Source organism: Aspergillus tanneri (assembly GCF_003426965.1).
Source record: "Aspergillus tanneri strain NIH1004 chromosome Unknown AapTan_3_pilon_pilon_pilon, whole genome shotgun sequence".
Classification (NCBI taxonomy): Eukaryota; Fungi; Ascomycota; class Eurotiomycetes; order Eurotiales; family Aspergillaceae; genus Aspergillus; species Aspergillus tanneri.
This window is the reverse complement of record NW_022984630.1, coordinates 2,620,156-2,646,088: the sequence shown is the minus strand read 5'-3', so window position 1 is coordinate 2,646,088 and position 25,933 is coordinate 2,620,156. Positions and strand designations below refer to the sequence as shown.

At 48.3% G+C, this 25,933-nt stretch overlaps 8 protein-coding genes across 8 annotated transcripts; 1 reads left to right on the top strand and 7 right to left on the bottom strand.

Annotated features, from left to right (window-relative positions):
• Positions 1–950: 950 nt before the first annotated feature.
• Positions 951–3,156, bottom strand: ATNIH1004_004675 (RMD1 family protein; the record flags this gene model as incomplete). Its single annotated transcript, XM_033569345.1, has 4 exons — positions 951–1,177; positions 1,231–1,416; positions 1,473–3,018; positions 3,106–3,156. 4 exons carry the CDS (start codon positions 3,154–3,156, stop codon positions 951–953), a joined length of 2,010 nt encoding a protein of 669 aa, XP_033428151.1.
• A 1,142-nt stretch (positions 3,157–4,298) lies between these two features.
• Positions 4,299–6,467, bottom strand: ATNIH1004_004674 (uncharacterized protein; the record flags this gene model as incomplete). The annotated part of the gene is made up of 1 exon (XM_033569344.1): positions 4,299–6,467. The coding sequence occupies one exon, from the start codon at positions 6,465–6,467 to the stop codon at positions 4,299–4,301; it is 2,169 nt and encodes a 722-aa protein (XP_033428150.1).
• A 5,468-nt stretch (positions 6,468–11,935) lies between these two features.
• Positions 11,936–13,316, bottom strand: ATNIH1004_004673 (uncharacterized protein; the record flags this gene model as incomplete). Its single annotated transcript, XM_033569343.1, has 5 exons — positions 11,936–12,200; positions 12,255–12,440; positions 12,496–13,095; positions 13,163–13,242; positions 13,296–13,316. The coding sequence occupies 5 exons, from the start codon at positions 13,314–13,316 to the stop codon at positions 11,936–11,938; spliced, it is 1,152 nt and encodes a 383-aa protein (XP_033428149.1).
• A 1,360-nt stretch (positions 13,317–14,676) lies between these two features.
• On the bottom strand, positions 14,677–15,961 carry ATNIH1004_004672 (bZIP transcription factor; the record flags this gene model as incomplete). Its single annotated transcript, XM_033569342.1, has 5 exons — positions 14,677–14,953; positions 14,998–15,045; positions 15,093–15,151; positions 15,202–15,587; positions 15,691–15,961. The coding sequence occupies 5 exons, from the start codon at positions 15,959–15,961 to the stop codon at positions 14,677–14,679; spliced, it is 1,041 nt and encodes a 346-aa protein (XP_033428148.1).
• A 690-nt stretch (positions 15,962–16,651) lies between these two features.
• On the top strand, positions 16,652–17,231 carry ATNIH1004_004671 (uncharacterized protein; the record flags this gene model as incomplete). The annotated part of the gene is made up of 2 exons (XM_033569341.1): positions 16,652–16,690; positions 16,779–17,231. 2 exons carry the CDS (start codon positions 16,652–16,654, stop codon positions 17,229–17,231), a joined length of 492 nt encoding a protein of 163 aa, XP_033428147.1.
• A 143-nt stretch (positions 17,232–17,374) lies between these two features.
• Positions 17,375–20,932, bottom strand: AAT1 (putative aspartate aminotransferase; the record flags this gene model as incomplete). The annotated part of the gene is made up of 8 exons (XM_033569340.1): positions 17,375–17,798; positions 18,402–18,559; positions 19,310–19,399; positions 19,460–19,519; positions 19,580–19,867; positions 19,937–20,577; positions 20,677–20,755; positions 20,813–20,932. 8 exons carry the CDS (start codon positions 20,930–20,932, stop codon positions 17,375–17,377), a joined length of 1,860 nt encoding a protein of 619 aa, XP_033428146.1.
• A 928-nt stretch (positions 20,933–21,860) lies between these two features.
• ATNIH1004_004669 (U4/U6-U5 snRNP complex subunit SNU66) lies at positions 21,861–23,918 on the bottom strand (the record flags this gene model as incomplete). The annotated part of the gene is made up of 1 exon (XM_033569339.1): positions 21,861–23,918. One exon carries the CDS (start codon positions 23,916–23,918, stop codon positions 21,861–21,863), a length of 2,058 nt encoding a protein of 685 aa, XP_033428145.1.
• Positions 23,919–24,678: 760 nt separating this feature from the next.
• Positions 24,679–25,390, bottom strand: ATNIH1004_004668 (aminoacyl-tRNA hydrolase PTH2; the record flags this gene model as incomplete). The annotated part of the gene is made up of 2 exons (XM_033569338.1): positions 24,679–24,983; positions 25,078–25,390. 2 exons carry the CDS (start codon positions 25,388–25,390, stop codon positions 24,679–24,681), a joined length of 618 nt encoding a protein of 205 aa, XP_033428144.1.
• Positions 25,391–25,933: the final 543 nt, after the last annotated feature.

Below are 25,933 nucleotides of genomic sequence, written 5' to 3'. Positions count from 1 at the left end.
TGGTACCTGTCATACATTATTGATATATCATCTTAGCATCCATCGTTACGAGTTACAAGCGCGTCGGAAGGAGTCCAGGCTAGCTGATTTGTCCCCTCGTGTTTGGGTTGTTCTCTCTATTTATTATTATTACTATTACTATTTTCTTTTATCTGCCATAATATGCGACATGACAAGGACGAAAGCATCAATCAATCAATAAATAGAGAGGTGGGAAAGGTTCATGGCTAGGTTCGACGGGGTTTGGGAATTTGGGGTACTCTGTTTTTTTTTTTTTTCTTTTCCTCTGGCCTGTTTTCAATTGCTCTATTCCATTACCGTTTTCTTTTCTTTTGCATCCTTGTTTCTATTTACATGTAATACCTATCTGATTGTGGCTGATATTCCCCTATTGTTGTGCAAGCTTTTTTTTTTTTTAACTATCTCCTATGTTTATTTTTTCAATTCTTCCCCATTGTCTTTCTATACCAATACAACATTTGTAAATGATTATCACCTGTATTATAGATAGTACGTATCTTTGCTATTAATCTAAGATTAAGGTCCTGATGGATTAATTAATCGATGCGTAGCCTTGAGCCTGTGGATGCGGATGTCTCAATTTCAATCCCCTAGTGTCGGGAATATACACGAATACGCATGGCAATACGAAATTAGAGTTGACGATGGGCTTTAAAGTGCTTTTATAGATAACCGAATGGTATTATGTATAATAAAATGATGATATTTATAAAAGGAATATATGTTTTAGGTATATACTAGGATAAGCCCGTATATCAATTAGTATTGATACGGAAAGTAGAAGACAACCAGTTAGTTAGATACACCAGTCTTCTACTGAATTGTCGATAAAAAGAAGCAGAAGGAAAGGGAAAGAAGAGAAAAAAGAAGTGCTAAAAAAGAAACGAAGAAATGAAGGGAAACAAATTAATCACTAGGTCATAACGAACTCATAACCCTGTCATATTCATACCTATTCCTCCTTCTACTGCAGGATTGGAAAGAGGACATGAGCATGAAGGAAGAGGTTTCAAGGTTCGTGAAGAGAAGAGAGACGCGACAACTGAGCTCGCTGTGGTTCCTTTTTCGGCGGAGAGAAGACCGAACCGGAGGAAGACTTCTGAGATGGTCACCACAATGGAGATGAGGATTAATATAATGATGATCCAGGTTTGATCTGGTTATATGTTAGCTTTGTTTTTGGGGTGTGATTTTTTTGGGGGAACTGACGGGAGGTTTTGCTATCGGCAACAGAATCAGAGAGTATTTCTGCCAGGTCGAGGAAGACTCGGCATCGCTCATTGAGGACTTGAATCCGGGGTTTGATTTCGAGATATTCTCGGACGGCAATGTAGAGAGGGTACAGAGTTGGCTCGCTTTCCCAGAAAAAGTTGGGCACGTCCAGCATGTTGGAAGCTGAAATGCTGGGTTAGATACCATAAGAGGACTGAGGTGACTAGGCAGTGACTTACATAGATTGACTTCTACTCGACTCTTGAACAGTCTTCCCAGGATTCGGAAGACTTCTTCCCGCTTCATGCCCAGATTCCCCGTCATGGCAAGTCGGCGCGGGATATCCTTGGCTTCTGCCATTTGTCGCGCCATGGCTTCTTCGAAGAAGCAGAGCTTGGTGCTTTGGGATATGCCGTGACTGATAGCGAGCTTGATCATATGGTCACCACTTCGTAAGGTAATCATGTCATTGTACACACGCGGCCGGGAGATCTCCGTTGAATATTCAAAGTGGAATTCTTCCGTTTCAAAGTCTTCCTCCAACAACGGCATTGTTGCAAGCGCAGCGGGCGAGCCGGTGGCAGACGATGTCGCAAATGCCAAATCGGCAAGGAGATCTTTCTCCTGTCTCTCTGTGAAATTCCAAAAAACGACCACACCATAGCTGAACACGAACATCTCCGCCACATTGTACGGCAATCGCGAGGGTCGTACGAGGCCAGAGAGGAGTCCGTGGGCAGGACGCTCATGGTGGGTAGCTTCCATTTGTTCTGATCCAGCTCCTCCATGAATACGGGAATCTTCCTGTTCAACATGAGGCAGCAGTCTGGGCTCCTCGCTGTCGTGTCGCGGTGAGCCATGCTCTGCACGGCCGACGACTGAATGCTCCTCTGCTTCCACCATGTAATCATCATGATCGCGTAATTCGTTCCTCTCAATTTCCTCATCCAGGAGAGACTTCCCACCAGGTTTCTTGATCATCGGACTGCTCTTCAACCTGTAGCCTTCGATCCCCTGCAACAACGGTAGATGATACGCCGTGTACAGACAATCATCGTACAGCTTGGTCCGTCCACCATGCTTATCCTTCACAAAAGACGCCACCAAGCTCATCTTGTAAGCCTGGGCCGTGCAGTATGCGGTCACACGGGCCAGCTTCTCCGCGCGTCGCGCCTTAGGTAGCCGCTCTGCGTAGCTTTTGGCCTTCTCCGGCGGCACTTTTCGGCGGCGCAACAATTCTTCCTCTGCCAATAAGGGTGCAATATCATTGTCAACCCCAAAGTCCCCGCCAAGCCTCCTCTGAACTAATAGTCGCTGTCTTATAGATTCCGGGTCGATATTTTTCTCACTGGCTAGTCTCTGCACCAATTCCTCATCCACGATATCTTCTTCTTCATCTTCATCTTCTTCTTCCTCCTCCTCGTCCGGTGATTTCTCCTCCACCCCTTCCGCCTCCGGCAAAAGAACCAGTTTCTCGCTAACTTTCGTTGTCCGCGGTGGGAGGTGCGGCTGCGCCGCGAGACGACCGATGGTGGCTGCTGTAGTAGAGGCGCTAGCGCCAGCACCGCTAGGGTTAACTCCACTACTGGAGCCGATTAAACCACCCGCTGCGGATGCAAGTCGTGACCTTGGACGGACTCGTGAAGTCTGGGGCGGAAGGCGCTGCTGCATAGACGGGACATCGGAGGTATATTGGAGAATGTTGTCAACCGTGATAAAGCGAGTAGACGGGGAACGACGACGGCGGGGTTGAGCGGAGTGTATATTATCGCGCGAATCGGTCACCTAGATCCAAATTTACATCCCAGTATTAGAAATATTCAGATGATTGATAGCGTAGGAGGGAGTGGATGTAAATTAGACACTACTCACCAGCACATGAGGGCTTCTTTGGCCCGGAGTCCGTCCTCTAGGGTGAGCCATGGTTAACCGCAATAGCAAGTGTCCCAGAAACTCGTAATCTCGTCACAAAGGGACACAAAACGGAAATGGGAAAATTCCGTATGTCAAGCGTGACGCCAGGACAATTTATGATCCCCTACTCGGCGACCCAATTAAAATCACCAAAAGTTCTGCGGCTAAGCCTTAGACAAGGATAGAAGCAAAGACAGATATACCGATCCTTCACCATATTCTCATAATTGCAGGTTTCTGCCCAAGTTTCTCAGACAACGTCAACACGAAGCATTGGATCGTATGTCAAACCTGAGGCGAGGTGTTGAATCTATCGGGGCTTCTCACCGCCTGTCAAAAACGGCCTCCACCCAAATAGGTATAGTGTGCCAATGAAGCACGAACAATGACGTCGATGAGGCGTTTTCTTTCCGTCATTGTCGTACGGTAAATACAACGCGTACTGAAACGCCAACCCATGTCTCCGGTCCGCTCTGTCTCCGGCGGCCACGTGCTGCACGGGCTGGGTGGGGGCTAGAACCAGTTTGGTTTAGTGGTCGTCTCTGATCCGTTCAGGCTGATCTGGGGTTCAAATCATAGTAATAATGGGATCGTCGGAAGCCTGGAGTTTGGATGAACAGCAACCGAGGGGCGATGAGGTGGCGGAAGTGTATATTTAGGTAGACAAAGATGACCATAGTGTACGTTCCTCGATCAACGACCACAAATCGTCGAAAGTTCGTAATGCATAGATATACTTAGTTGGAATGCGAAACATCTACTCCTATACGATAGGCAGGGAGGAAGAAAAACAGTACCGGTGTATAAACTCTAAACTCGGAGTCCCTTGCAGGGAGCCTTCCTTGCGTGATGATGACAGATCTATGTATTGAGTGACTGGATTATATGCATGTATCCTGGGCTAAAATAGAGTGATAGAGACGCGGATATGCAAAAATCCGTCATGAACGACAAACAGTGCAATGAATCCAAAACAAATATTGAAAACAAAAAACGCCCCGAAGCATCTCCGATGTATATTGCTTCGTCATGCTAAGATTGTAAAGAATCGATGAAGTCAGCATGCAATAATAAAGTGTACCGGTTCCGTCGGTACCCAAAGCTGTCCAAAATCATACAAGTACTCAATAATAATGGGCGAGAAACAAGCATTATAACCCATCTCGAAGGCGTCGGTCTTCATCCCAAATCTCTTTCTTCATTCGCTGCAGTCGAACATGCTGTTTTTGCAGTCGATCCAGATCTGCCCGTGGCGGGTCCGGATGAGCTGCCATTGAGTCGTATAACGTGCGATACTTGGCATAGAATTGTTTGAATTTCTGTGATTTCGCTTGTAGCTGCTGGAGTAGGATTTCACGACTGAGAGGAGGCGAAGCACTTCCAGTACTGCCACTCGACGTGCTTACCGCTCGCCTTCGTTTGAGCTCCAAGTCGCCCGTGATACATCCGGGGGCAAGAGATTGCGTCGTTGAAGGCAGGTCCATTTCTGCCTTACGCTTCAAAGGATTCACCGCCGGGTTCGGCTTCACAATCCCATTGGTTTTCGGCTGCTTTGAAGCGGTAGGACTCTCCCTATTAGTTTTGTTTGTCTTGGATATCTGTGTGATTAATGGAGAAGAGGAAGAGCTGGAGGTATGGTTTTGGCTAGAAGAACGACTGCGGCTTTGTATATCAGAGACATTGGTTGGGGGCGACGACCCAAGTGGCGATGGCTTCTGGGGGGATTTCTGGCCGGGCCCACATGACGATGGGAGCCTTTTCGACGAGGTCGATTTGCACGATGTTTGGGATGATAATTCCGGCTTTGCAGTTGGAATTTCAGGCGTGTCGACCTTGGGTGTTGGTGCGTGGGGTGATTCTCGGGGGGTAGTATCGATTGGCTTGCTAGGTGGCTTGGATTGTGTTTTGGATTTGCCTGCCTGAGGCTTCTCCGACGCCGATAAGTCTGGTACGTCTGTATCATCCTCATCCGAATCATGAACAAACTCTGCGGATTTATATTTGCTGTCTGGCTTTGATGCTGACTTTCGCTCTGCCTTCTTGGTGACCCGTCCAGTCAAGGTACTGTTTGTAGCAGTTTTGCTCTTGGCGGAAGGACGCTTGGAAGTATCTTTTTCGCCGGGCCGCTTCTTCTGTGCAGTTGTACCGGACTTCGGAGCTGATGTGGCTTCCGTTTTAGGGGTCAGGCCATTACCACTAGCTCGATCAGCATCTGGGCCAGTGGTGTAACCTTCTTTGCCGATCTCGTCGGGGTTGTGCACTTGTATGCGAGGGGTCTGTGGCTTCTTTATGGGGCCTGTCCGCAGGTCCAGCCGCGAGAGGCATTTGCTCTTTCCACGTTCCTCCTTCGGCAAAAGCATCTGCCACAGCTTGTCGGAGCGAGAAATTCGCAGGCGATCAAATGCCGAGATCGCATTCTCAATGGCTTCCTGGCGGTCCTCCTGACAGGGATATGGAAAGTTCCACACGTCGAGGTCCCGATACGTTTTGTCCTTGAGGTCAAATTTCTCCGGGTTAATTCGATTCTCGGTGCCGTATTTTCGGGCCAGAGCCACACAGTCCTCAAGTGACGATCGGGTCTGACGTGCAAGGAACTTCGTAGAAACGGCACGGATGGCGAGGAGGTGGATAAAAGGGGTTTTGAGGGCGTCCAGGCGGATGCGATCCTTGTTCTGAGAGGGCGGAGCCGAGGTGGGTGTGAGATGATCAATGGAGGCAGGAGATCGGGAGATTCCAAGAGCCGGGCTCGAGGACACCGAGCGATTGGCAGCGTTCTTAAGCAAACGATCTTTTTCCAATTCAACCTTGCTTGAGGGTTTGCCAGCTAAAAGAGCAGCCTGGCGTCCAGTACTGGATCGGCTGTCACCCGCTCGTAGAGCCCGGACCTCGTCAATGCTTGTAATTATATGAGTTTTCTTCGATTCCTTCCCTCTTTCAAAGGCATTTAGGCTCTGCTCCAGATTGGCTAACGCCTGGTCGGTAGCTGCAGTGGCCTCTTTGGCCTTTTCCACCTCCAAGCTATGGCTCAGAACACCAGTAAAATATAAATTCTCTTTGTCAGCGGAGCTGGTGTAGATCTCGGACCGGTGGGTTTCGGGAAAAGAACGGAACGATTGGGATTTGGAGCCGTAGATGAGGGTTGGGTGTTTGCCTAGGCGGACTCGAGCCGGTTGGTCGTGTCGTAAGCTCTGAATCAGGTCATCAAGGGTGCTCTGAGCCAGATTCAGCCGCATCATCTGGGCGTGTTTTGTTGTAAGGCCACCTCGGGGTTTGTCTCTCTGTAGAGACAAACCCATCTCGGGAACGTCCAATGCCGGCATAACAACGACGGAGGGAAGGCAGTGAGGAAGGAGAGACAGCGAAGGGACCAGAGCGACGCTATATGTCCGATATTCGGAAGGGGACTAGGTATTGTGAGAATGGGTCGTCTGATAGATCCGGAACAAGGATGGAAGGCAGCGTGGGAGCTGCGGGTCAGTGGCCGAGTACACGGAAAGACAGGTTGAAACACAGCGCCATAGATCAAGCAATGGAGGTCAAAAGAAATGTTGAGAGGGAGTTTGCATGAAGAAGAGCAAACGGAATTCGAGAGCCACCCAATCCCATGGCAGTAGGGTAGGTTTGGGGGGCCAAGAGGCGAGATTCGGGAACGACTCAAGAGGAGGGAGAGGAAACGAGAGAGGGAGGGGAAGGACAGAAAAGAGAGTTGGTACGGAAGAAGGGAAAAGAGAGGGAAAGGATGAGAAGAGATGAAGCCAAAAGAAACCAGGATGAGACTGAGAGGCGGCCTTGGAGCGGAGGGCGAGGACGACCTTAGTAGGAAGTGAGTGGGGAGCGGTATTGGTATCGTTCAGTACCTTTTTCTGGGCCCAAAGAGAAAGAGTGTTGTCAAACCCGCTAGAGGGTCGAGCTAATACTGCTAATAATAATCCTCAAAAATAATCACCAGAGGATTAAAAAAATAGTATTCCGGGAATAATCAATCATCACTGTGAATTAATTTATTTTGCCCACTTAGATCCTGGTCTGCACGCTCCTGTTGTTACCAACCATGACACACACTACTCGGTCCTCTGTCACACTACGGAGTACTTATATCTACATAATAATAATAACAATTATAATTATAGGTAGTATTAATAATTAGGAAAGAAGGAAAGAAAGAAGAAAGATCTGTGACAACTCGAATCGTTTGAAGCCTGACTTTGACCACCATACAAACCTGAGCCTTGACATGCACATAAGGGATTCGTCTTCTTTCCCACTTTCAGAGAGTGGCAAGTCAGCGCAACAAGGAGATAAGCCGAAGACCATCGTTTGGTGTGGCATACATAACTGAACTTTCCGGAAGATTTACCAAAGAATACCTTACCTACGGAGTACCTATTGGTAGGATTGAAGGGGAATAGTACGGACACTAGTACGGGAAGACGCCGTACCGTATGGGGCCACACCTTTGGAGTTGAAAGGGTGTAGGGTATTACGCCCAGTTGTCCAGCTGTATTACTATTTACCCATTGACTCTGAATCATGGGTACGGAGTACTTCATAATAAATGGCAGACAATGGGTGTCGAATTCTGGAACATTGATCCCTACCTGGTTCCATATGGATACTACCACTGATCGATCGGATGGTGGCCGGACCCCAACCATTACTGCTCTTTTCTCGTCTTTTCTGGATTTCTGATCTATAGCAAGATCTGAAACCGTAGAAATCAAGCAATGCAATTGTGAATTTTTCCCAAATTTCTCCCTGATTGTTCCATTCACAAGTGACATCGCCGTTTGCCTTTGTCTGTAACATTGGAAGCCCCATAGTCCACTGTACGACCCACCAGGACTCTAACTTAAGTCTTAGTGGCACGGAACGGAGCAAGCTGTTCGACAACCGCGCCTACCTACTCCGTACGCAGACTCCGTTCCTTAGTATGGATGTACGGAGCCCCCACCAGAATAGGCGCAGGACCAGGTCATTCATCTTGAATAAAGCAAAGACAATAGAGGTAGCTCGACTCGGGGTCAAATAGCGAACAGAAAGAAAAGAGATCGAATTATTGAAGGCTAATCCCAAAAATGAAAAGGAGGGGAAGGGACGAAGAGAGTCAAACAAAGTGACAAACTGTACCTGAAGAACTTGGTAATTAACTGTCGTACTCCGTATCTGCCCCGTACCTGGACGGCAGAAGGGATTCAGACAAAAATAATTGTTATAACATCCTCTCCTAAAAGCGAAGACATTAAAGCTAGAGCTACCTTGTATTTCTAATCCCTGTACTCGCAGTTCTATTGTATCATAATAAATTAGACTCAGTATTATTATTGTTGTCATCTCCATCTACCGACCAGAGGCTTATACCAAATACCAACCGTCTGTTACGGGATCAACATCGAAGTTGACAGTAGATCACCCGTTGACGACCTCGACCATTTCGTTTCCCTACACAGTAGGTACCTACGGGGCAGTTTTCGTTGGCTCTTTTTTTGTACCCGCGCGCGGGTGTGCTGCGTGGCGCACATTGATCTCCCCCACCGCCAGTAAAGAGAATGCAAGATGTTGAGCTTGCATAACAGCAGCTTTGTCTCGCTCTGCCCGGGTAGCGAAGCTGGAGCGAGGTGCGGAGAAGCATTGGAGAGGACTGGGCTCTCAGTCAGCCACATCACGTTATGGGTATGGATGGATGTATGTATTTATGTATGTATGGTACAGAATCCATTCTCCAGTGATGCTGGAAGCATCCGTACCTAATTGACTGTCGAGATAGATACCTCTATTTATCCCTAGAGAGAGATTATTTATTTATTTTGTATGTTTATACTTCTATTTAGTAAATTCCCCTGCGTAAATGTATATTGATTCTCTATAGACGATGTGTCATCTGGAAACTCCTGGCGATCTTGGTCACAGGCATACAGAGGACATTCGGCCGGGATGGACCCGAAACCAACCTGTTGATCTCTTTCTGCAGAGTTATTGGATGGTACTCTACAACCTATGTACGTCCAAGTAGACAGCAGACTCAGGAAACAGGTTAAATTAGAGGAGTAATAATCATCGGATCCGATTTGCCTGGACCTCCCTGCGATCATTCCGAACGAGTAATGAAGGGATGGGCCATATTTACTCTATTTAGCTAGGCAAAGCAAGATCTTCCTGGACCTTCTTCAGGGCATGGATCGTTATTGGGATCTCCAGCATACTTTGTATTTATTATTATTGTTACTATTATTACTGTTGTTGTTATTATTATGGAATATTACAATAGAATAATAATATTATTAATTTATTTTGACTCCCCACCCTACTTACCTCGTAGGCACTAGTTCCGAAAGTACCAAAAACTAAAAGCCATCGACCCATTTGAATTTGAATATGTAAGCAGTGGGGGACCTTGGGAAGGGGAAGGAGGTGGGGAGGAATGTGCACTAAAAGACCACGAAGTGACGAACTACCTAGGTACCTAGGCATTCAAGGAAATGATATCTATTCTCAATCAAAACAAGTTCAGGGTACAGTGGCCGTAGCCGGAGTACATCGGTATGTCTCTACTAAAATTACTAGTTTGTTGTTCGTTGCCTTGGGCATTTGTCTGTAACTCTGTAACTTCAGTAGCCACAAAGTATGTATTTCCAACCCATTCTATAAAGTAGCACTCCTTGGTACTTACTCCAGGGTACTTACTCACTTGTGGGGGGAGAGACTAAGCACATTGGTATGCTCAGCTTCGTATCGTCAGTCACGCCTGACCAACTGGGTAACTGGGACAGGGCCCTGTCCTCGTGTTGTGGTAATCTATTTGTGACCAATCCAGGTGCTTTGAGAAGTGGGTTTGATCATTGCTAAGAAAAGTAAGGTAGTCCTTAATTAATGGAGGGGGAATTTTTTTTTTTTTTTTTTTTTTTTTTTGGTAAGTAAAAGAGGTGTCTCAGTAGATTTGCCACTTCCATGTACAAACAAGCCTGTCTGTCATGGTAAATGGGCCCTGCATGGATGACTGCAGTGCTTGCTCTACATGGGTATCAAGTACATTTGGAATGCTCCGTATGTGGGAAGGAAGTGTGCCACTGTTTTCCGAACCATGGAGTAATTAACTAGATACCCCGTTACTGCTTACTTGTGCGGGATACCTAAACTTGGATCCGCGTCAAGTAAGGAAGAAATCAGACGAGACGGAGGAATCCCCCATTCGTTCCAACCCCTCAAGTTGTTGCGATTAGCATTTGGGCCTACCTGAGAGGGATGGAACTGGATTGCAGGTATCAAATAAATCACTGGAGAAAAGGGTTACACCATGTTACTATTGTACTTTGTACTTCTCTCGCCTCTAGCTCAACTCAACCAGATGCATCATCCTGTGCTACCGGAATGCTCCAATCGATGAGATTTTGAATTCTAAGCCTCTGCTTTATTGAGGGCTGGCTGGGAAATTCATCATTGGTGGGCCCTACCAATGCGAGGGATCCAACCGTACTGTCTTGTGTCTGTCGGTATGTATTTGTATTACTATACATACGGATAGGTACTTCATCCACACCAAACAAACGGACTCATCGCCTCTAATCCATCCTGCCAACGCATCATCTCATACAATCATCGATTGTTGCTGTGGTGGTCTACCAAAGTAATAGGTAACTAGGTAAGTACGTAGTTTATTAATCGAGGGAACTTGAGTCAGACGAACAACAATGGCATATCATCGTGAACCACGAGTCCTATTAATAATCCCCCTCCTTGAAGACTTCGAGACCAGACGAGACCACTGGCCCGGCATTAGTTTCGTCACAGCTGAAACGTGCCGATTGCTACCAGTAACTTACCCCTGTCTCATCTGCCCGCAGAATCATGGAACCCATTCGGTCATTGTAATTAAGGTCGACAGATGGAGTCAGGTAGTTAGGGTAAGAGAATCTCTTTTGCATCAGGTTCGTCCCAAAACAACCATCTGGTGCTATATTTACCCACCACTACGTCGCCGTAGTCGCCAGAATACTGGGTCCGATCTACGGTCCAAGCCTCAGCATGCTGATGCGCCTCATTCTTCTTGCTTCCCTTAGAATGCACAGAAATAAATTAGCACAGCCACGCTACGCTAGCATCAAGTGACGGCCTGGCCAGCAGCTTTCCGCACGGGTGATGAAGATGAAGATGGTGATGGTGATGACTGTGATAGGCCGGGTTTTTCTTACCCTTTTCTTTGGTGTCGTCTCGATGATGCATGTGCTCTGTCATCGGTACCTTTTTGTATATGTACATACATGTCTGGAGCGACATATGGAATATCTAGAATAGCTATAATTTTACAGTACATACCTAGAGTTATGGATATAACGTCAAATAGTGAATAGGATTACCACTTAGATCGTCAATTTCACCTCCGTAGTATTTCTTGGGAAGCCACCCAAGCTCATCTACAACGGCTATTCACCAAGTAACTGTATACATTCCAACACTTCGTGGAAATATTCTGGCTCGTCAAAAGACTCGCCTTTAGCAGAACGTATGTCTGGACTGCCAGAATCGCATGATGGTAATGGTGCTGGACTTCCAGGCGTTGAACGTCGCAATGATTGGAGTGTTCCTGATCCAAAGAAGAAAATTTCCATAGCTTCCATCCATGCTGGGATAGGTGTTTCAAGTGAAGTATTAGGGTCTGGGATCGCCGGAATCAGTAACATGCCGAGACCAGGCGGCGCCCAATTGGTCACTAATGGCATCGAAAGGTCTTCATCTGAGATATCCTGCGTATGGAAAGATTTATCAATATACCGAAGAAGCCTGATATACTCTGTCAGATGAAGCTCAAACAGGTCGGGAGAGCAGTTCCCTCGTCGATTTGTGTCCGAACTTGCAGGCGAATAGAAGGATGTTGACAGAGCTGGAGCGCCGCTGATGTCACGGCCAGAGTTCGCTTCGTATAATATCTGAAACTGTAATGGCGATAGATTTCCATGAAGAAGAGTAATATTACTTCGTAGTACTGCTTGTCCTCTGGGCTGATTGATAGTTGTGCCTTAGCACTAAGCAGAATGTGTAGCATCACTGTATATACCACACTTAGAATTTGTCAATTACAATGCTTTGCTACATTGACAGAGAGCAATACTTACGCACTAATTGGAAGCTTATCGGCTACTCCACTTGTAAGGATCGGTTTGATTTTCTGTGCAGTTGATCCAGTTGCCTTCATCAGCTCTGTCCTACAAGTGACCAGTTGCTCCTCGCCATGCTCTTTGGGAGACCGTGTCTCGCCAATTTTAAGGCATTTGTAATTGCAAAGCGCAGTTCGAGCCGAGCTTGTCTTCTGTTAAGCTCATTATACTTTCTACCGCTCCTTGAGACAAGACTTACTAGTAGTACAATGCAGTAAGATTCGTATAGAGTACTAGAGACGAGTGCAGATAGGGGCATTTGCCATCCATGGGCATCATCCAGTCGAGCTCCCACTGCAATAAGGACGACTTCGCCTCTTCTAGCCTTGCGAGCTCGACACCATGGTCCTGCACGCTCCATGATAATGCTTGTGTTGTAGGGTATACTATTGTAAGTAGCTTTGTTACGGTACTACAAAATGGCACAAGCCTAGACAACACCCGGCAGAGGGCGGATTTCGTCTCGGTTCTGTAGACTTCGGAGTGGAATATCTCGACCGCCAAATTGTCAATTGTCAGCCCCAGGTTGTTAAGGCCAAACTCCGCGGCAATTTGAATTGGGCGATTCACTCCCAGGGATATGATACGATCACGGATACGACACCAGACTCTTTTTAGCTCAGACCTGTCCCTTTTGGTCTGTATTAGAGGACAGGAGTATCGATGGACTTTTTGGCTCTTGGCATGTGTAATTGCAATTCTCAACCATTTCGAATTCGTTGTGATTTCCGAATACAAGCTGTAGTACGATAGTAGCAAGGTGACTCGCGAGATGTCCAATGGGCCATCTTCAATGCCACTACGGTAGAGTAGCTTAAAGACTATGTTAGCCGCTGGACCTGATTGACTAGAGGTGAGTTATTAACCTTGGCACTCTGGTATAGTACCTCTCGTCAGATACTAGAGATTCGAAGCCACATTGCTTGGCAATATCGATTTGGTATGACTAGCTGTGTAAGGATAATTAAATGTGACAGCCGGGAATTGAACGCCACTTACACAGCTAGCAGCGAGTAGCATGGATTGGAACAGTAGGAGGGAAACTCCATTTTCATCGGTGTTAGAACACTGATACCTCTTCCAGAAAACAGACTCATCAATCAGAGTTAGACAGGGATGCACATATAAGAAGTAATTATGAACAAGATGTCCATCACATCCTAGCTCGGCACATGCAGGCGTCCTTGGGGTTCAAGAACGGCCAGATTCTCGGGCCGAATTTCTTCAACCCCCGGGCTCGGAGGAAAGTGTAACAGGAAAATGGCAGGAAAATATCGGCAAATATACCTGACCATATATTGATCCGTCAGGTATTTCTGATTCTATTCTAATGCCAGCGGGGCAATATTGGGAGATGGAATGGAGTAAGGAACCCAACTAAATCTCATGTCTCCCCATGCTGTTTTCCAAGAAAGTCTTCAATACATACCTCTCTTAAATAGCCTTTGCGACAAAAAGGTCATGAGTAGCGGGCGAATCGCACGTCGAAGTGTATGCGATACATTCTCTCAGACACTCCCGGAACAGCTTTATTCCCATGCGCTTCCCTGTATTCGACTGCATAGAGCAAGTGGACTCGTCCAAGCGTCAAGTGGTGCATGGAACTCCACTGATAAAGCCATCGTACCTCAGTTTTCGGTTCTGACGGTGTTCACAGGCGCGAGGAGCACGTCTCCTGATTGGTCTAGGGTAATTATCCTCTGCGTACCGCCGACGAGAGTTCCAGCGGGAAGATGGATGTGCCATGATGAGAGCAAGTCTAGTGGGGGAGGAGGATAGATAGAGAGCTCCATCCTATGGTGGAGGCGGGGAAATAAAGTAAATGGGGCCGTGGAGCTCTTTTCCCCGAAATGGGGAGTTGACCGAGGTCGACGGTTATAACAATCACGTCGAGTCAAGCGAATGACTCAGCCAACATCAGGTAGTTGGCATCAGGAGGATTCCCAGCTGAGCCAGATAAGGGGATCATTCTCGGTGGGCTTTGAATGGTATCGAATTTCTCTGTTGTTTCTATAGAATAGTCACCAAGCGGCCTGGAAGATGTAGTCGGAAGGTATTCTAGTGGTGATTAGCATGTCTGCAAAGAGGGGTTCTTGTAGTGACTTCCTAATCAATCCATAATTCCGAGGTAACGGGTTGCCCATAGTGTTAAATGCTTGCTTAGTGGCTGTTACCAGCAGAATTAACATCAAGTGTTTCGGTCAACTAGAAACTCTACCTTCGATACATAGAGTAGGCTAAAACGCAGTCAAAAAGCAAAAATGGTGGAATCTCAAACAGCACTTTAACCCATGAAGAAGATCAGCGATATTGACAGAAGTTTCCAGAAAACGCAAAATCATAGCAAAAATGCGTTCCTTAGCAACTCTCTTAGGTTGGATCAGAGCAACTCTTGGGAGGCAAGGGAATGAAAACCGCCTGCAAACTCAGGATAGAGCTCAAGAAAGTTGCTATCAATCCCCCACGACCGTAGGTCCCGACAGAAATTCTCAAACAAAGAATTGAACCGATAAGTCTGAGATTCTGCGTCGAATGTGAATGCATTTTGGAATGGGAAGGGCCAATAGAACCGATAACAGCGTTGGAAGTCCTTCGCAAATCCTATGTCCACCCCATAGCGCGAGAAGTTTTGCGTCAGTGTCTCGCGTACGAATGGCCTTGGAGCGTTAGCAATATACAGCCAAGAATGGGGGAGTCAAACCATGGAAAGAATTCGATAACCGCATCTTCAGTCGTAGGGTGAGGAGTCCTAAACATTGGTTAGGATGAGACCTCCTTGACGGTGGCTGAACTCACCGTGGCTGAATCCAGTGCGGAAGTCGTCTCCTATTCTCGGCTTTGGGGGATATAAAGTACTGAAGTTCAGCATCAGCAACAAATCCACAATGGCTTCGCAGCTCCATACTTTTAAAAGATGGAAGTTCTTGTACATGATTGCCAGTCGGAGTACCTGACTGGAGTGGGGAAAGAAAGATTGATCAATGTCATGGAGAATCCGGACCAGGGGATTCTCGTATGCAGAGTGACCCAGAGCATGCCAGCCCTCGTTAATAGCTTTTACTATTAGTGATATATCGGCGTTTCCCACTTCTGCAGCACGGATGGGACTGATCCCGTGTATCTGGCCGTAGATGTCAGCCGTCTCTCGAAGGGTTGGCTGGTCCTGAAGGCTAAATCCAAACTGAGATGACTTTAGGGTGTCTGCTAACATGGGTTGATCCCGGCCCCTTTCGCGAGTAAGCGAGGCATTGCGTGTGAGAGATCCTGGATCATTTCGACTGGTTGAAAGCCCTGCGCTATCATCAGTTGAAATATCCAAATCAAATAAGGATAGGCAATTTGATGTTGAACGCCACTCCCTTGTCCAGACATCGACTGTGCTTCGGCCACCTACTTTGACAGCTAGATATAGTTGAAGCACCCGATGGTGCTTCATCAGTAGACACAATAGACTTAACAGCCTCCAACTTTTGTCGCAGTAATTTGTTCTCTTCGCGCAACTGACAGAGTTCCTCATAAACGCCCGCGTTATCTTTTTGGTTTAACTGTTTGTAGTATTCTAGCTCCTGTTCTAGCTGCGCGAATCGGCTCTTGGTCCTTTCCCGGACGGCTTGTTGCGCTTTGCGGTCAATAGCTCGTTTTCGCTCAATGCGCGATCCACTCATTTTCCTTGCATGGATATAGCTGGAATGACAGGGCAGCAGTAAAACCAAGCAATGGTTGTTGAGGTATTCGTGTCGATGGAGGATTATAGCCTTTTTTTGCCGAGCCACCTACGTAGTAGCAGTTCCCCCGCATCCCCATAGTCAGATCTGCATGCATAACGATTCTTCATATGATTGTTATGCTTCACACGAATATTTCACAATGTATTTTCCAACAGTTCCATCATGTCGATGGCTCTTGAAGGCGAACTCAGACATGTACACGGTACTGTGCATTCGCCAGAATTGAGCAACGTCCAATATAGAATTCTATTTTGGGGAAATCACCTTCAGGCACTGGGATGGCGATCCACATAGTCTCTTATCAACATCAGCCCATTGGAATTGCGCGACCTGCCATGCTCTCCGATTCCTCACCAGCAGCTATCTCCAATACAAAGCAGCCACTGATGCAGTAGCATCATGGCTAGCTACCACCACCAAGGGCTGCGGCTACGCAATTGACATGCCGACGATTGGTTCCAGCTTTGCCAAAAGGACCAGCGACGGGCCATCCAAAAGACTCCAAGGCAAATCTAGGAAGCTGGCGAAGGACACCCATCCCGAACATGCTCTAGAATGCCGATAATTTTTGACCGATCGCTTATCAGAGGCCTGGGATTTGGGGTTCTGGGGAAGATAAGAGGCAACATGTTGACCATTACCGCGTCGAATAGGGATGGCCTTGAAGTGCGTTGGCACCTTGACAGGTGGAGTAGCCGCAGCGATATAGTCCACCAACACGACAAATTATTTGACTGCAATTGTGTGTCTGAAGATACTTTTCTGTTTCGACGAAGACTGGGCTGGTATTGATGCACTGGCATGGGGAAACTTGCCCTCACGAGCCGTGGGAGAAGAACCAGCGGATGTGATAAAAAATCTCAAGAACAGATTCGAGGGCCTGGACATTCAGGAGCCCTCCGAATTGTTTCTTCAGGCTCCCAATGTTACACCGACAACGAGCACGGAGGCCAAGTCTGAAGTCAATCACGAAGCTGAGCGCCTACAAGTCTTCGAAGAGGCGTACCTGGGCTCCAACCTCCTGCTTCAAGATTTTCGCAATCTTCTAACGGTCATCCTACGGACCTGGATGGGAGACAAATATGGTATGTTTGACATGGTGGCTGCTTCTCTTGTAACGAACACTGCGATTGAAATTTGCCAGGCGAATGCAGGGGGAAGTACAGAAGCTCTTCGACAACTTGACAAGTACGGGAGGTCCCAGTAGATGCTGGATGCCTTCTATCAGGCTGTCTGTGAGCTGGAGGGTGAGGACTCAACTTTCCGCGAACAGCCCGGCGATGCCATGAACTTCTAATGTAGAGGCCGCCGAGTCGATGCTCCCCCCGACGTTTATACTGCTACACTCGTTCAGTGTTCTTGTCGAGCCTGGGAGTATGTTTCCATACGTGCCCGGTTACTATGGTACTTTTTGATCCTGCGAGCGATCGTTCGAAGAAGAGTGCGAAGAACAAGTTCAGGAAGACAAATCGTGCTATAGAAGATCCTATCGGAATTCCTCACCTTGTACCGAGCGACACCTTCCCAGCCATTCGAAGAGGAGTTCACTCGGTGTCTAAGGATGATGTTCGATACATACAACATCCCCCTTGGCTTGTATTTGCTGCTCAGGTCTTCCTGGATATTCATCGCGTTCTTTGGCGCAATGTGGCGAAGGGCTTCAAAAGTCTCAGCGAAGTCGATCGAAGCTTCCATCAAGGAGAACCTCATTTTATACTCATCTCTTCGGATCTGCAGATGGCCAAAACAAAATAACCAGGCGTTCCGGAACGAGCTGCATCATATCCATCGATGAGTCGACTCGGGCCCCCGAGAATTTGAAAGGAATGGTCGGTGTGAGACGGGACAAGATATTCAATCTCATAAAGTGGCATCCGCTTGTGCGCAAGATTTCAGCTACAACCTCAAGGCTCGGTACCAGGAGCTCAGTCTCTCCTCCCAGGCGGCAAGGGGCTCGGTCATGTACTGTGCCCATTTATACAACGCGATCTGCAACGAGGGGCTGATTCATCCTGAATGGAAAGACATGGAGCTAGTCATGAACCGGTACGGTGAGATCTTCATCCGCGAATCCCCCAGCAAGACTATCTCAAGCGATTCAATCACAGCATGGGCTGGTCCACGGAGTCATATGCACGCAACCGACGCCTCGCAGCCAGACTGCCCGGATCCAAGAATGGGCCTAAAACCATGCAAGCGGTTCATGGACCGCTACTGCCATGGCCAGACAGACAGAGCTAACCGAAGAGGACCTGGGGAAAATCTTCGTTGAGTCTGACTGGGCCCCGTAAACCGAGGACAGCAACAAAGACATCTTCGTCATGTCACGCAGCCAAGCAGCCACCAAAAAGCGGTCGCAGGGCCACTGCAAACTCACAGAGACTGAACTCCGAGAATCTCCGCAATGCCTTGCAGGGCGAGTCGCTGGAATTGAATTTCGATTACTTGATGGTGCACCAAGCCTGCTGAAGACCGCCCCGTCAGGTGCGCGAGATGTGCGATCCGCGTCTGCAGAATATCTTCGGCGCCGACTACCTGGAACAGGAAAGCCAGCTGCCATTCGTTGTGGGATACATCTTCATGGCGGTGACCAATTCTGAAAGACTGGGGAAGGATATTGCAACAAAGGGGACGTTGTTAAGAGTAAGTTGCTGATGTGCGCTGCTGACGCTGTTGGCGATATGATTGAGAAGGGAGGTGGAACCCCTGGTGGTGGAGGTTCTTCGTTTGAAAGGGTATCCGACTCAAATAGTGATTGAAGAGTGATTTCGTTTATCAATCTGGCGTATATCCATTCACTATGGCTACAAATATAAAAGTCTTAGTATCACATCTAACAACTAAAAGATAGAGATCTCTTTTTAGGCTTTACAAATAGAGACAAGCACCTACCGAATCCTGGGTCTCTAGCCTGGTAAAGATGGAAATTTCTGGGGTAAGTATAAGCGACGCTGGAAATGATAAATGTTACACTCCGGATTATTAGATGGCACTACGGAGGTCGATTGCCTCGTGATCAGTTTTCACGAGACATCCAGCTGGGCGAAATCGTCAAGGCAGCATTGGCCTGGGAGGCTTATAGTCCGCATAGGAACCCATGCCGTATGACCAGAGAATGCAGCCAATTATCAAAATAATAGCCATACGATCAACTATATCCAGGCTCAACCAAGAAATAAACTCATATGCTAATGTTACAGACGCCGGATATCAATACATCGGGTCAACCCCCGTAGATCTATGTATCAGGGACATTTTCACTCGGCTTTCCCCTTAACCAGTCACCTTGAAGATAGACTCCGCCAGTCTCTTCACGTTGCCAGTGGTAATACCCGCGACGGAGATACGACCGTCCTTGGTAGCATAGACGGAGTGCTGGAAATAAAGTCAGTGGATCAGTCTCGAGACACTAAAGGGGAAGGGAACACTGCCTACCTCCTTAGCTAAAGTATCCATCTGCTCCGCGTTGAGACCGGTGTAGGCGAACATGCCAATCTATATACAAACTAGATTAGTGGCCGCTCACAGCAATTTGTCACGGGGAAAAATTTTCACCTGGCTAGTGATGTGGGACCAGTTGTGCTTGCTACCCAGCTGCTCCAGGTTCTTCCGGAGCAGAGAACGCATCTCAATGATGCGGTCAGCCATACCTTTGACCTCACCCAGCCACTGCTCGTTGAGATCCGGGTCATTCATGATGGTCGAAGCGACCCGGGCACCATGAATGGGAGGGTTGGAGTAGAAGGGGCGGATAAGGATTTTGACCTGCGACTCCACGCGCTTCTTCTCCTCGGCAGATTCACAGACAAGGGAGAAAGCACCAACACGCTCACCATAGAGACCCTATTATACTACCGCATCAGCTACCAGCACTAACCTTTGAGAAAGAATTCCTTTTATCGGTTTTCCTACCATGTTCTTGGCGAAGCTCTGGCACAGAGCAATGTTGTGACCCTCCTTCACAAAGTGACGGGGCGCGAAGGCATCACGGTCAGCATTACCGCTGGCAAAGCCCTGGTAGGCCATGTCAAAGAAGGCAAAGTGACCCTTCTGCTTCATCACGTCGCTAATCTGGCGCCACTGCTCCTCGGTCGGGTCCACACCAGTAGGGTTGTGGGCGCATGCGTGAAGAAGGATGATACTGTTCTCCGGAGCGGCCTTGATATCGGCAATAAGACCATCGAAGTCGAGACCGATGGTATCCTTGTTATAATAGCGGTACTTCTCAACCTCCAGGCCAGAGTCCTTGAAAACAGCGTTGTGGTTGGCCCAGCTGGGAGTGGGAAGGTAGATCTTCTTCGCATGGGGGTAGAAGCGCTGCAGGAAGGCACCGCCAATTCTCAGAGCACCAGTACCGGAGATACTCTGCGTGATGACGAGACGGTTGTCCTTGATGACTTCGGAGTCCTTTCCGTACGCCAGCTCGGCGGCCGCGCTAGTGAAGGACGGGATACCAGTGATGCCAGCATACTCCTTGTCGAACCGCGAAGCGACCACCTTGTCCTCGGCGGCACGAACGGAGGGCAGGACGTACGGCTTGCCCTTGTCATCCCCTACCCAGTGAATATGCACACGTTAGTTCACTCTGCAAGACGGAAGGGTCATTGCGATGACCGAAGACGGATGCAAATCTGGGGTAGTCGTAAGCTTACGGTAAGCACCCACACCCAAGTTGATCTTCTCCTTGAATGAGTCGGCCTTAAAGGCCTCGGTGATACCCAGGATAGCATCCTAGAAGCGCATTGGGTCAATTTTTGCATGAGAGTGATCGATCTAGAGTTTGTTTACCGGAGGGCCCTGGGGAACATTGGACCAGGCCGAGGCATTTCTGGCGGCAACAACAACGGCGCGCATGCCAGCGTCACGCGAGGCAGCCTTACGGCCGGCAACTCTGAGTGTGGACAACATTGCAAAGGAGGGGGGAGAAAAATGGAAGGGCTGTAGAGGAGAATTTTTGGGGGGAGGGAAAGAGATGTTGGAGAGGAAACAAGGACAGCTGGGAAGAATCGGAGGCGGTATTTTTGACTCATGTGAACTAGGAAGATCCCGGGGAGCGACGGGGGCGATTCGGATTGCCTCCGCATTCAATTTGAATAATTACTACTAACTAGGAAGTACTATGTAATAACTAGAGTATCTAATTAGGTAGTACACTCTAAACAGTAGATCATGAACTCTGGGTAACTTACAGTAAAGAATATTATTTAATCTAGGAATCTATATCCAAAATCACATCCAAATCAAACCAAACAACAATATTCACAACTATAGCAATCCCAGAATCGCACTCAAATACCAACAATCTTGCATCTTCTTTATAGTCCATACTCTCATTCCCAATCGCTTTATGGAGCTATTTCGGTGAGCTGAAAGAGCATCCTGGCCCACTGTGGCCTGAGGCTGTCCCCTCACAGGATTCGGGGTCACGTTAAAGTTTTTTTTACAGGCTTAAAGGATAAGTGTTGCTCTTACCCTTCGACCAGATCTATATTGGAATCCTCCGTGTATGGATAATCAGTGGTCATCGACAGATCTGTTTATGACTAGAACACCACCGCATTTGTAATTTCTGATTCTCTGCTTTACTCATACGTCCCCCAACGCAAAATACGGTCAGTAACAACACGGCCCAACTCCGATCAGTTCCCCTCACGCCAGGTTCCTCAGGTAACCCCGTAGGGAAAAAATCCCCGACATACAAAGCACCTACTCTGTACATACAAACGATACATCTGTACTCCGTGCGGATTGATATACGGCAATCTATACAATGAGAAATTAGCTAGTAAACTACATGCAAGAAACATCCTCTATTGGAAGCAAGCCAATCCCGCACCTATCCCAGTCGAACACCAGCCTGACGGTTCTTCCGCGCCGTCGCCCCCATGGCATTGTTCATACCCGTGTGCTGGCTGCTGTCCAACGCACTCATCGCCTCGCGCTTCTGCTCTTCCTCGATCTTCTTCAGTCGCTTCTCTGTCTTCATCTTGCCACTGCCCTTTCCGTGGAACTGGTGGCTCAGATGCTTGAACGCCTCCTTCTGGCTCATCGCACGGCCATGCTCGTCCACATACTTGAGCTGCACGTCCGGCTTGTACTCCCGGTTGAAAACTTCGGCCATGTGTCGCGCATCTTGCTGGTCACGCTGCTTGTTCTCCCATCGGGCGTGTTCTTCTCGTTCACGAGCCGACATCCGATCGAGCTTGCCTGAGGCACGATCCCGCTCACGTTGCTGGCGCGCTCGCTTTTCGGCCTCCGTTTCCAGGCGCATCTTCTCTTGCAGGAACCGCTCCCGATCACGGATCAGGGAGGTGTGGTCAGCGGCGTCCGTCGATTTGACCAGGCCACGTTGCTTGAGCATAGACAATGTAGCCCCCAGACCTTCATCGAGCGTAGCTTCTTCTTCCAGTCCTGTCCCGCTAATCGGTTGATTCGGCTGCGACTCTTCACGCTTGATACGTTCTTGGAGATCCTCGTCGTCTTCAATATCATTGTATGACCTCTCCATATCCACGTCACCCACGTCATCCTCAGGCTCCTCCTTTACCGCAGATTCTTCCGTAGTCGCGCGTGGCTCGGCTCCCGGTGTTGTTGCGGTGCTCCGTTCCCGCCGTTCGGGGATCGTGGGCTTCTGTAGATTGGAAACAAACTCCGAGGTTTCGTCAATGACCAAACCAGGCTCCTCCTCGTTTTCCCCGGACGGTTCCACCTCCATCGGGGTCTGTGACTCTTCTTCCCGAAATTGTCTGGCAAGATCCTCGGGCCTCATTTTCTGTCTTTTTTTCAATGCAGCACGCCTCTGACGCGTAAGAGATGCTTGTAGATCGTCGTCATCCACAAACGAGACATTTTCACTGGCTGGCTTCCGGGGAGCAGGTGCAGAGACCGATTGCCCATTGCTTGTGTCGACATCCATAGCAGAACCATTCGGCGTCCCCGTCGCCTCAGACGACGGGAAGATATCATCTTCATCAAGAACGGCTCGTTGCTTGGTGGCCTTGGCTTTCTTCTTCTTAGGTTTTTTGACCTTGATCTCGCTCACATCCATGTAATCCGACGTCGGCGTTTCCGCCGCAAAGTTAAGACTGATGATGTTTTTCTTCAACTTGTTCGACACTTCCTGGCGCCTAGCCTCTCGCTCCTCTGCTGTGGATCCTTGAGCATCGAGTGTGAATCGCTTCCGTTTCTTGCCGTCGATTTCTTCATCATATTGTGCTAGTATCCCGGAATTCTCTTCGGTGGGATCGTAGACGGGTTTGCGCTTCTTCAGCTCAAGCTTCTCCGTGGTCTTATCCTTCTCCCTCAGATCGATATTCTCCAGCTCATCTCCATCCTCTTCATTCTCGTCAACTGTTGTATCCTTCAACGTGAGAATATGTTCCGCTCCGTCCTCAAAGTCTCCCACCTCATGTCCGACCTTGATACCAGCCAAATCGGCTGCCGTGTATTCAGCGGCACGTTCGCGTTCCTCAAGCTCTTGGGCGAGTTTGCGCGCACGCTCCTTCTCAATCTTCTTCTGTCGCTTCTTTGACTGCAGTAACCAGGTCTTTGTATCCACCTCCATATCTGCTGATTCGCCTAAGGTCGTACCCTGGAGCTTCATATCCCTCTGTGCCTTGTCACGCGCTTTCTTGATAGCGGCATTTCTCTCCTCTCGTTTCCGTTTTGCTTCGGCTTCATCTTGCATCTTCATCCAGTTGGAGGAAGCCTGCGCCTCACGTGATTCCAAGGTACTTCCCGGCTCTTCATCTTCGGATCCCGAGCTCGAATCCTCGTCGTCGGATTCTTTGAAGGCGAGCCCGGAGGTGGCGTCGACGCCGGGCACGGGGAGGGGTTTCAACCCCAGTGCCACCCGGATTTTGTTGTTCTGTTCGATGGACAGCGCGTCGGCCATATTGGCTACTGGGACGCAGGACAGATACTACGTGTGGCAAGAGACGGAAGAGGATGAGATTAAAAAGCGAAAATGTTGATGCGATAGAGATACTACCAGCCTTAATATCGACCGCCCAGTTAGATTAGGGCGTCTTACCTAATCAGGACCAGCCTCGGTAAGGTTTAGCGCGTCACAATCTTAGCGCGCTCTTGGCGCCGACAATAAAAAGCTCGTTTCTGCGAGAAACTTTTCATCTTTTTTTCTTTTCTCTCTCAGAACGCATACGGATCTGTGTCCAGCGATCCTGATCACGAAACGCTTGTACTCCTCCGGGAAGAAGGCTGTCTTTGTGTATCGGTTGATTACTGGACAGTTCGACGAGTTAAGGAGACACCACTTTTTTCTGCTGGTGTCAATTTCCGGTCGACAGATCTCAGATTAATTGTCGGCGTCAGGTATCACTCTGGTCTTGAGTTCCTTCTTCCTTTCGGGGGATTGGTGAATTCGGCTGGATGGCCTGGTGTCGGCGGCGCCATATTCCTGATCTCTTCACCGATTTGGCCATTGGCTGGTGAGGTTAGAGACTAACCATGGCAAGCCAACATTACTTGATTTAATCCGTAGTTTTTATTATGAAAGAATCATCCGTACTAAATTCACACTACACATCGGTATAGCTTAAATGCTTGAATATGGTTTATATATGTACATGCACATCCGTCCAGCGATCACTTTATATCATCACAGCCCACAACATATTGCCTATGGCATATTACAGCTACAGCAACTTCAAATGCCCTGTAACGCCATCAACCACGCTCTTAGGACCCAGGACACCCAGCACCGTCCGACTGCCACTGGCAATTTGAGTGCGTCCAGCATCCTGTATTACACGCGCACAAAGCCCGAGACTGATAGCCTGCGCCTGTAACAATTGTAATTCCTCCTCCGACTTGACCTGTAGCGCAATCTTCGCTTGACCCTGTCGTTCCCAGCGGCGCAGAATCGGTGAGTTCGGCGTATAGGCAGTGAGGTATTTGTAGCAGGCGAGAGTAGCATGCGAACATTGGGCGGCGATTTTTCCTTTGAATTTGCATTAGCACTCTTACTCTCTTTACAAATCAAATTTAAAATAAAGTGCAAATAGAAGGGGAGAGAGAGAGATAGAAAAACCCACCCTTCGTCATTCCCAAATCCGTCCTAACCACAAGAACCAATTTAACCTCTTCATCATTGTTCTCAAAACTGGCCAATTCACCTCCATCGCCTTCATCTTCCTCCTCGCTATCATCTTCGTCATCGCCCTCCTCGTCGGAGGAATCCTGATGCACTTTCACATCGTAGCTACTCGGCCATCCTTCCTTCTCTCGTGGCGAGAACAGACCCAGTGATGCGCCTTGGCCGAGAAAGTAGCCGGTGATGCCGGCAATAATGGCGGTCGCGACTACATATGCAGTGGTCGAGGGAGGGAGGCGATCCAGCTCGGCCATTTTTTTTTTCTTCCCGGGGGATGAGTGTGAGGGGGTGCTTGCTGGGTGAGAGGCGAGGCTTAGATCTAGAAAGATTTTAGGGCCGGTTGGATGGCCGCGAGTAAGTACCATAGCTTAGTAGGTACGCTCTGCTGTTGACATGGGTGTGTGCTAGCGTCCGGCCTTGTCACATGACACAACCTGCTTTCTAGAGACTATTGTGCGATGTTCATGGTTTCTGGTATCTGTAGATTGGTGGGTTCTTATTGTAAAGGTGGAGAGATTCTAGTGGCTTGGGGAGATGAAGGTTTGGTGTACCGGTTGGGAGTATATTCTCTGTGAATATTGATGGTTATTTAAATTCTAGCACTGCATAGCTTAAGGTGATAGCGATCACATTCTATTTATTTCCCCTCTTCTAATTCAAAGTCCGCAAGTTACGTACTCATTTACAGCTAGACGCAGCGGAATGGGGGACACCAGTCGAGAGGACACTCCCAACTTCGACTCCATTTCCAGACCTCCACATTACTAGGGAAAGGAACGAATGTATGCCATGATTGG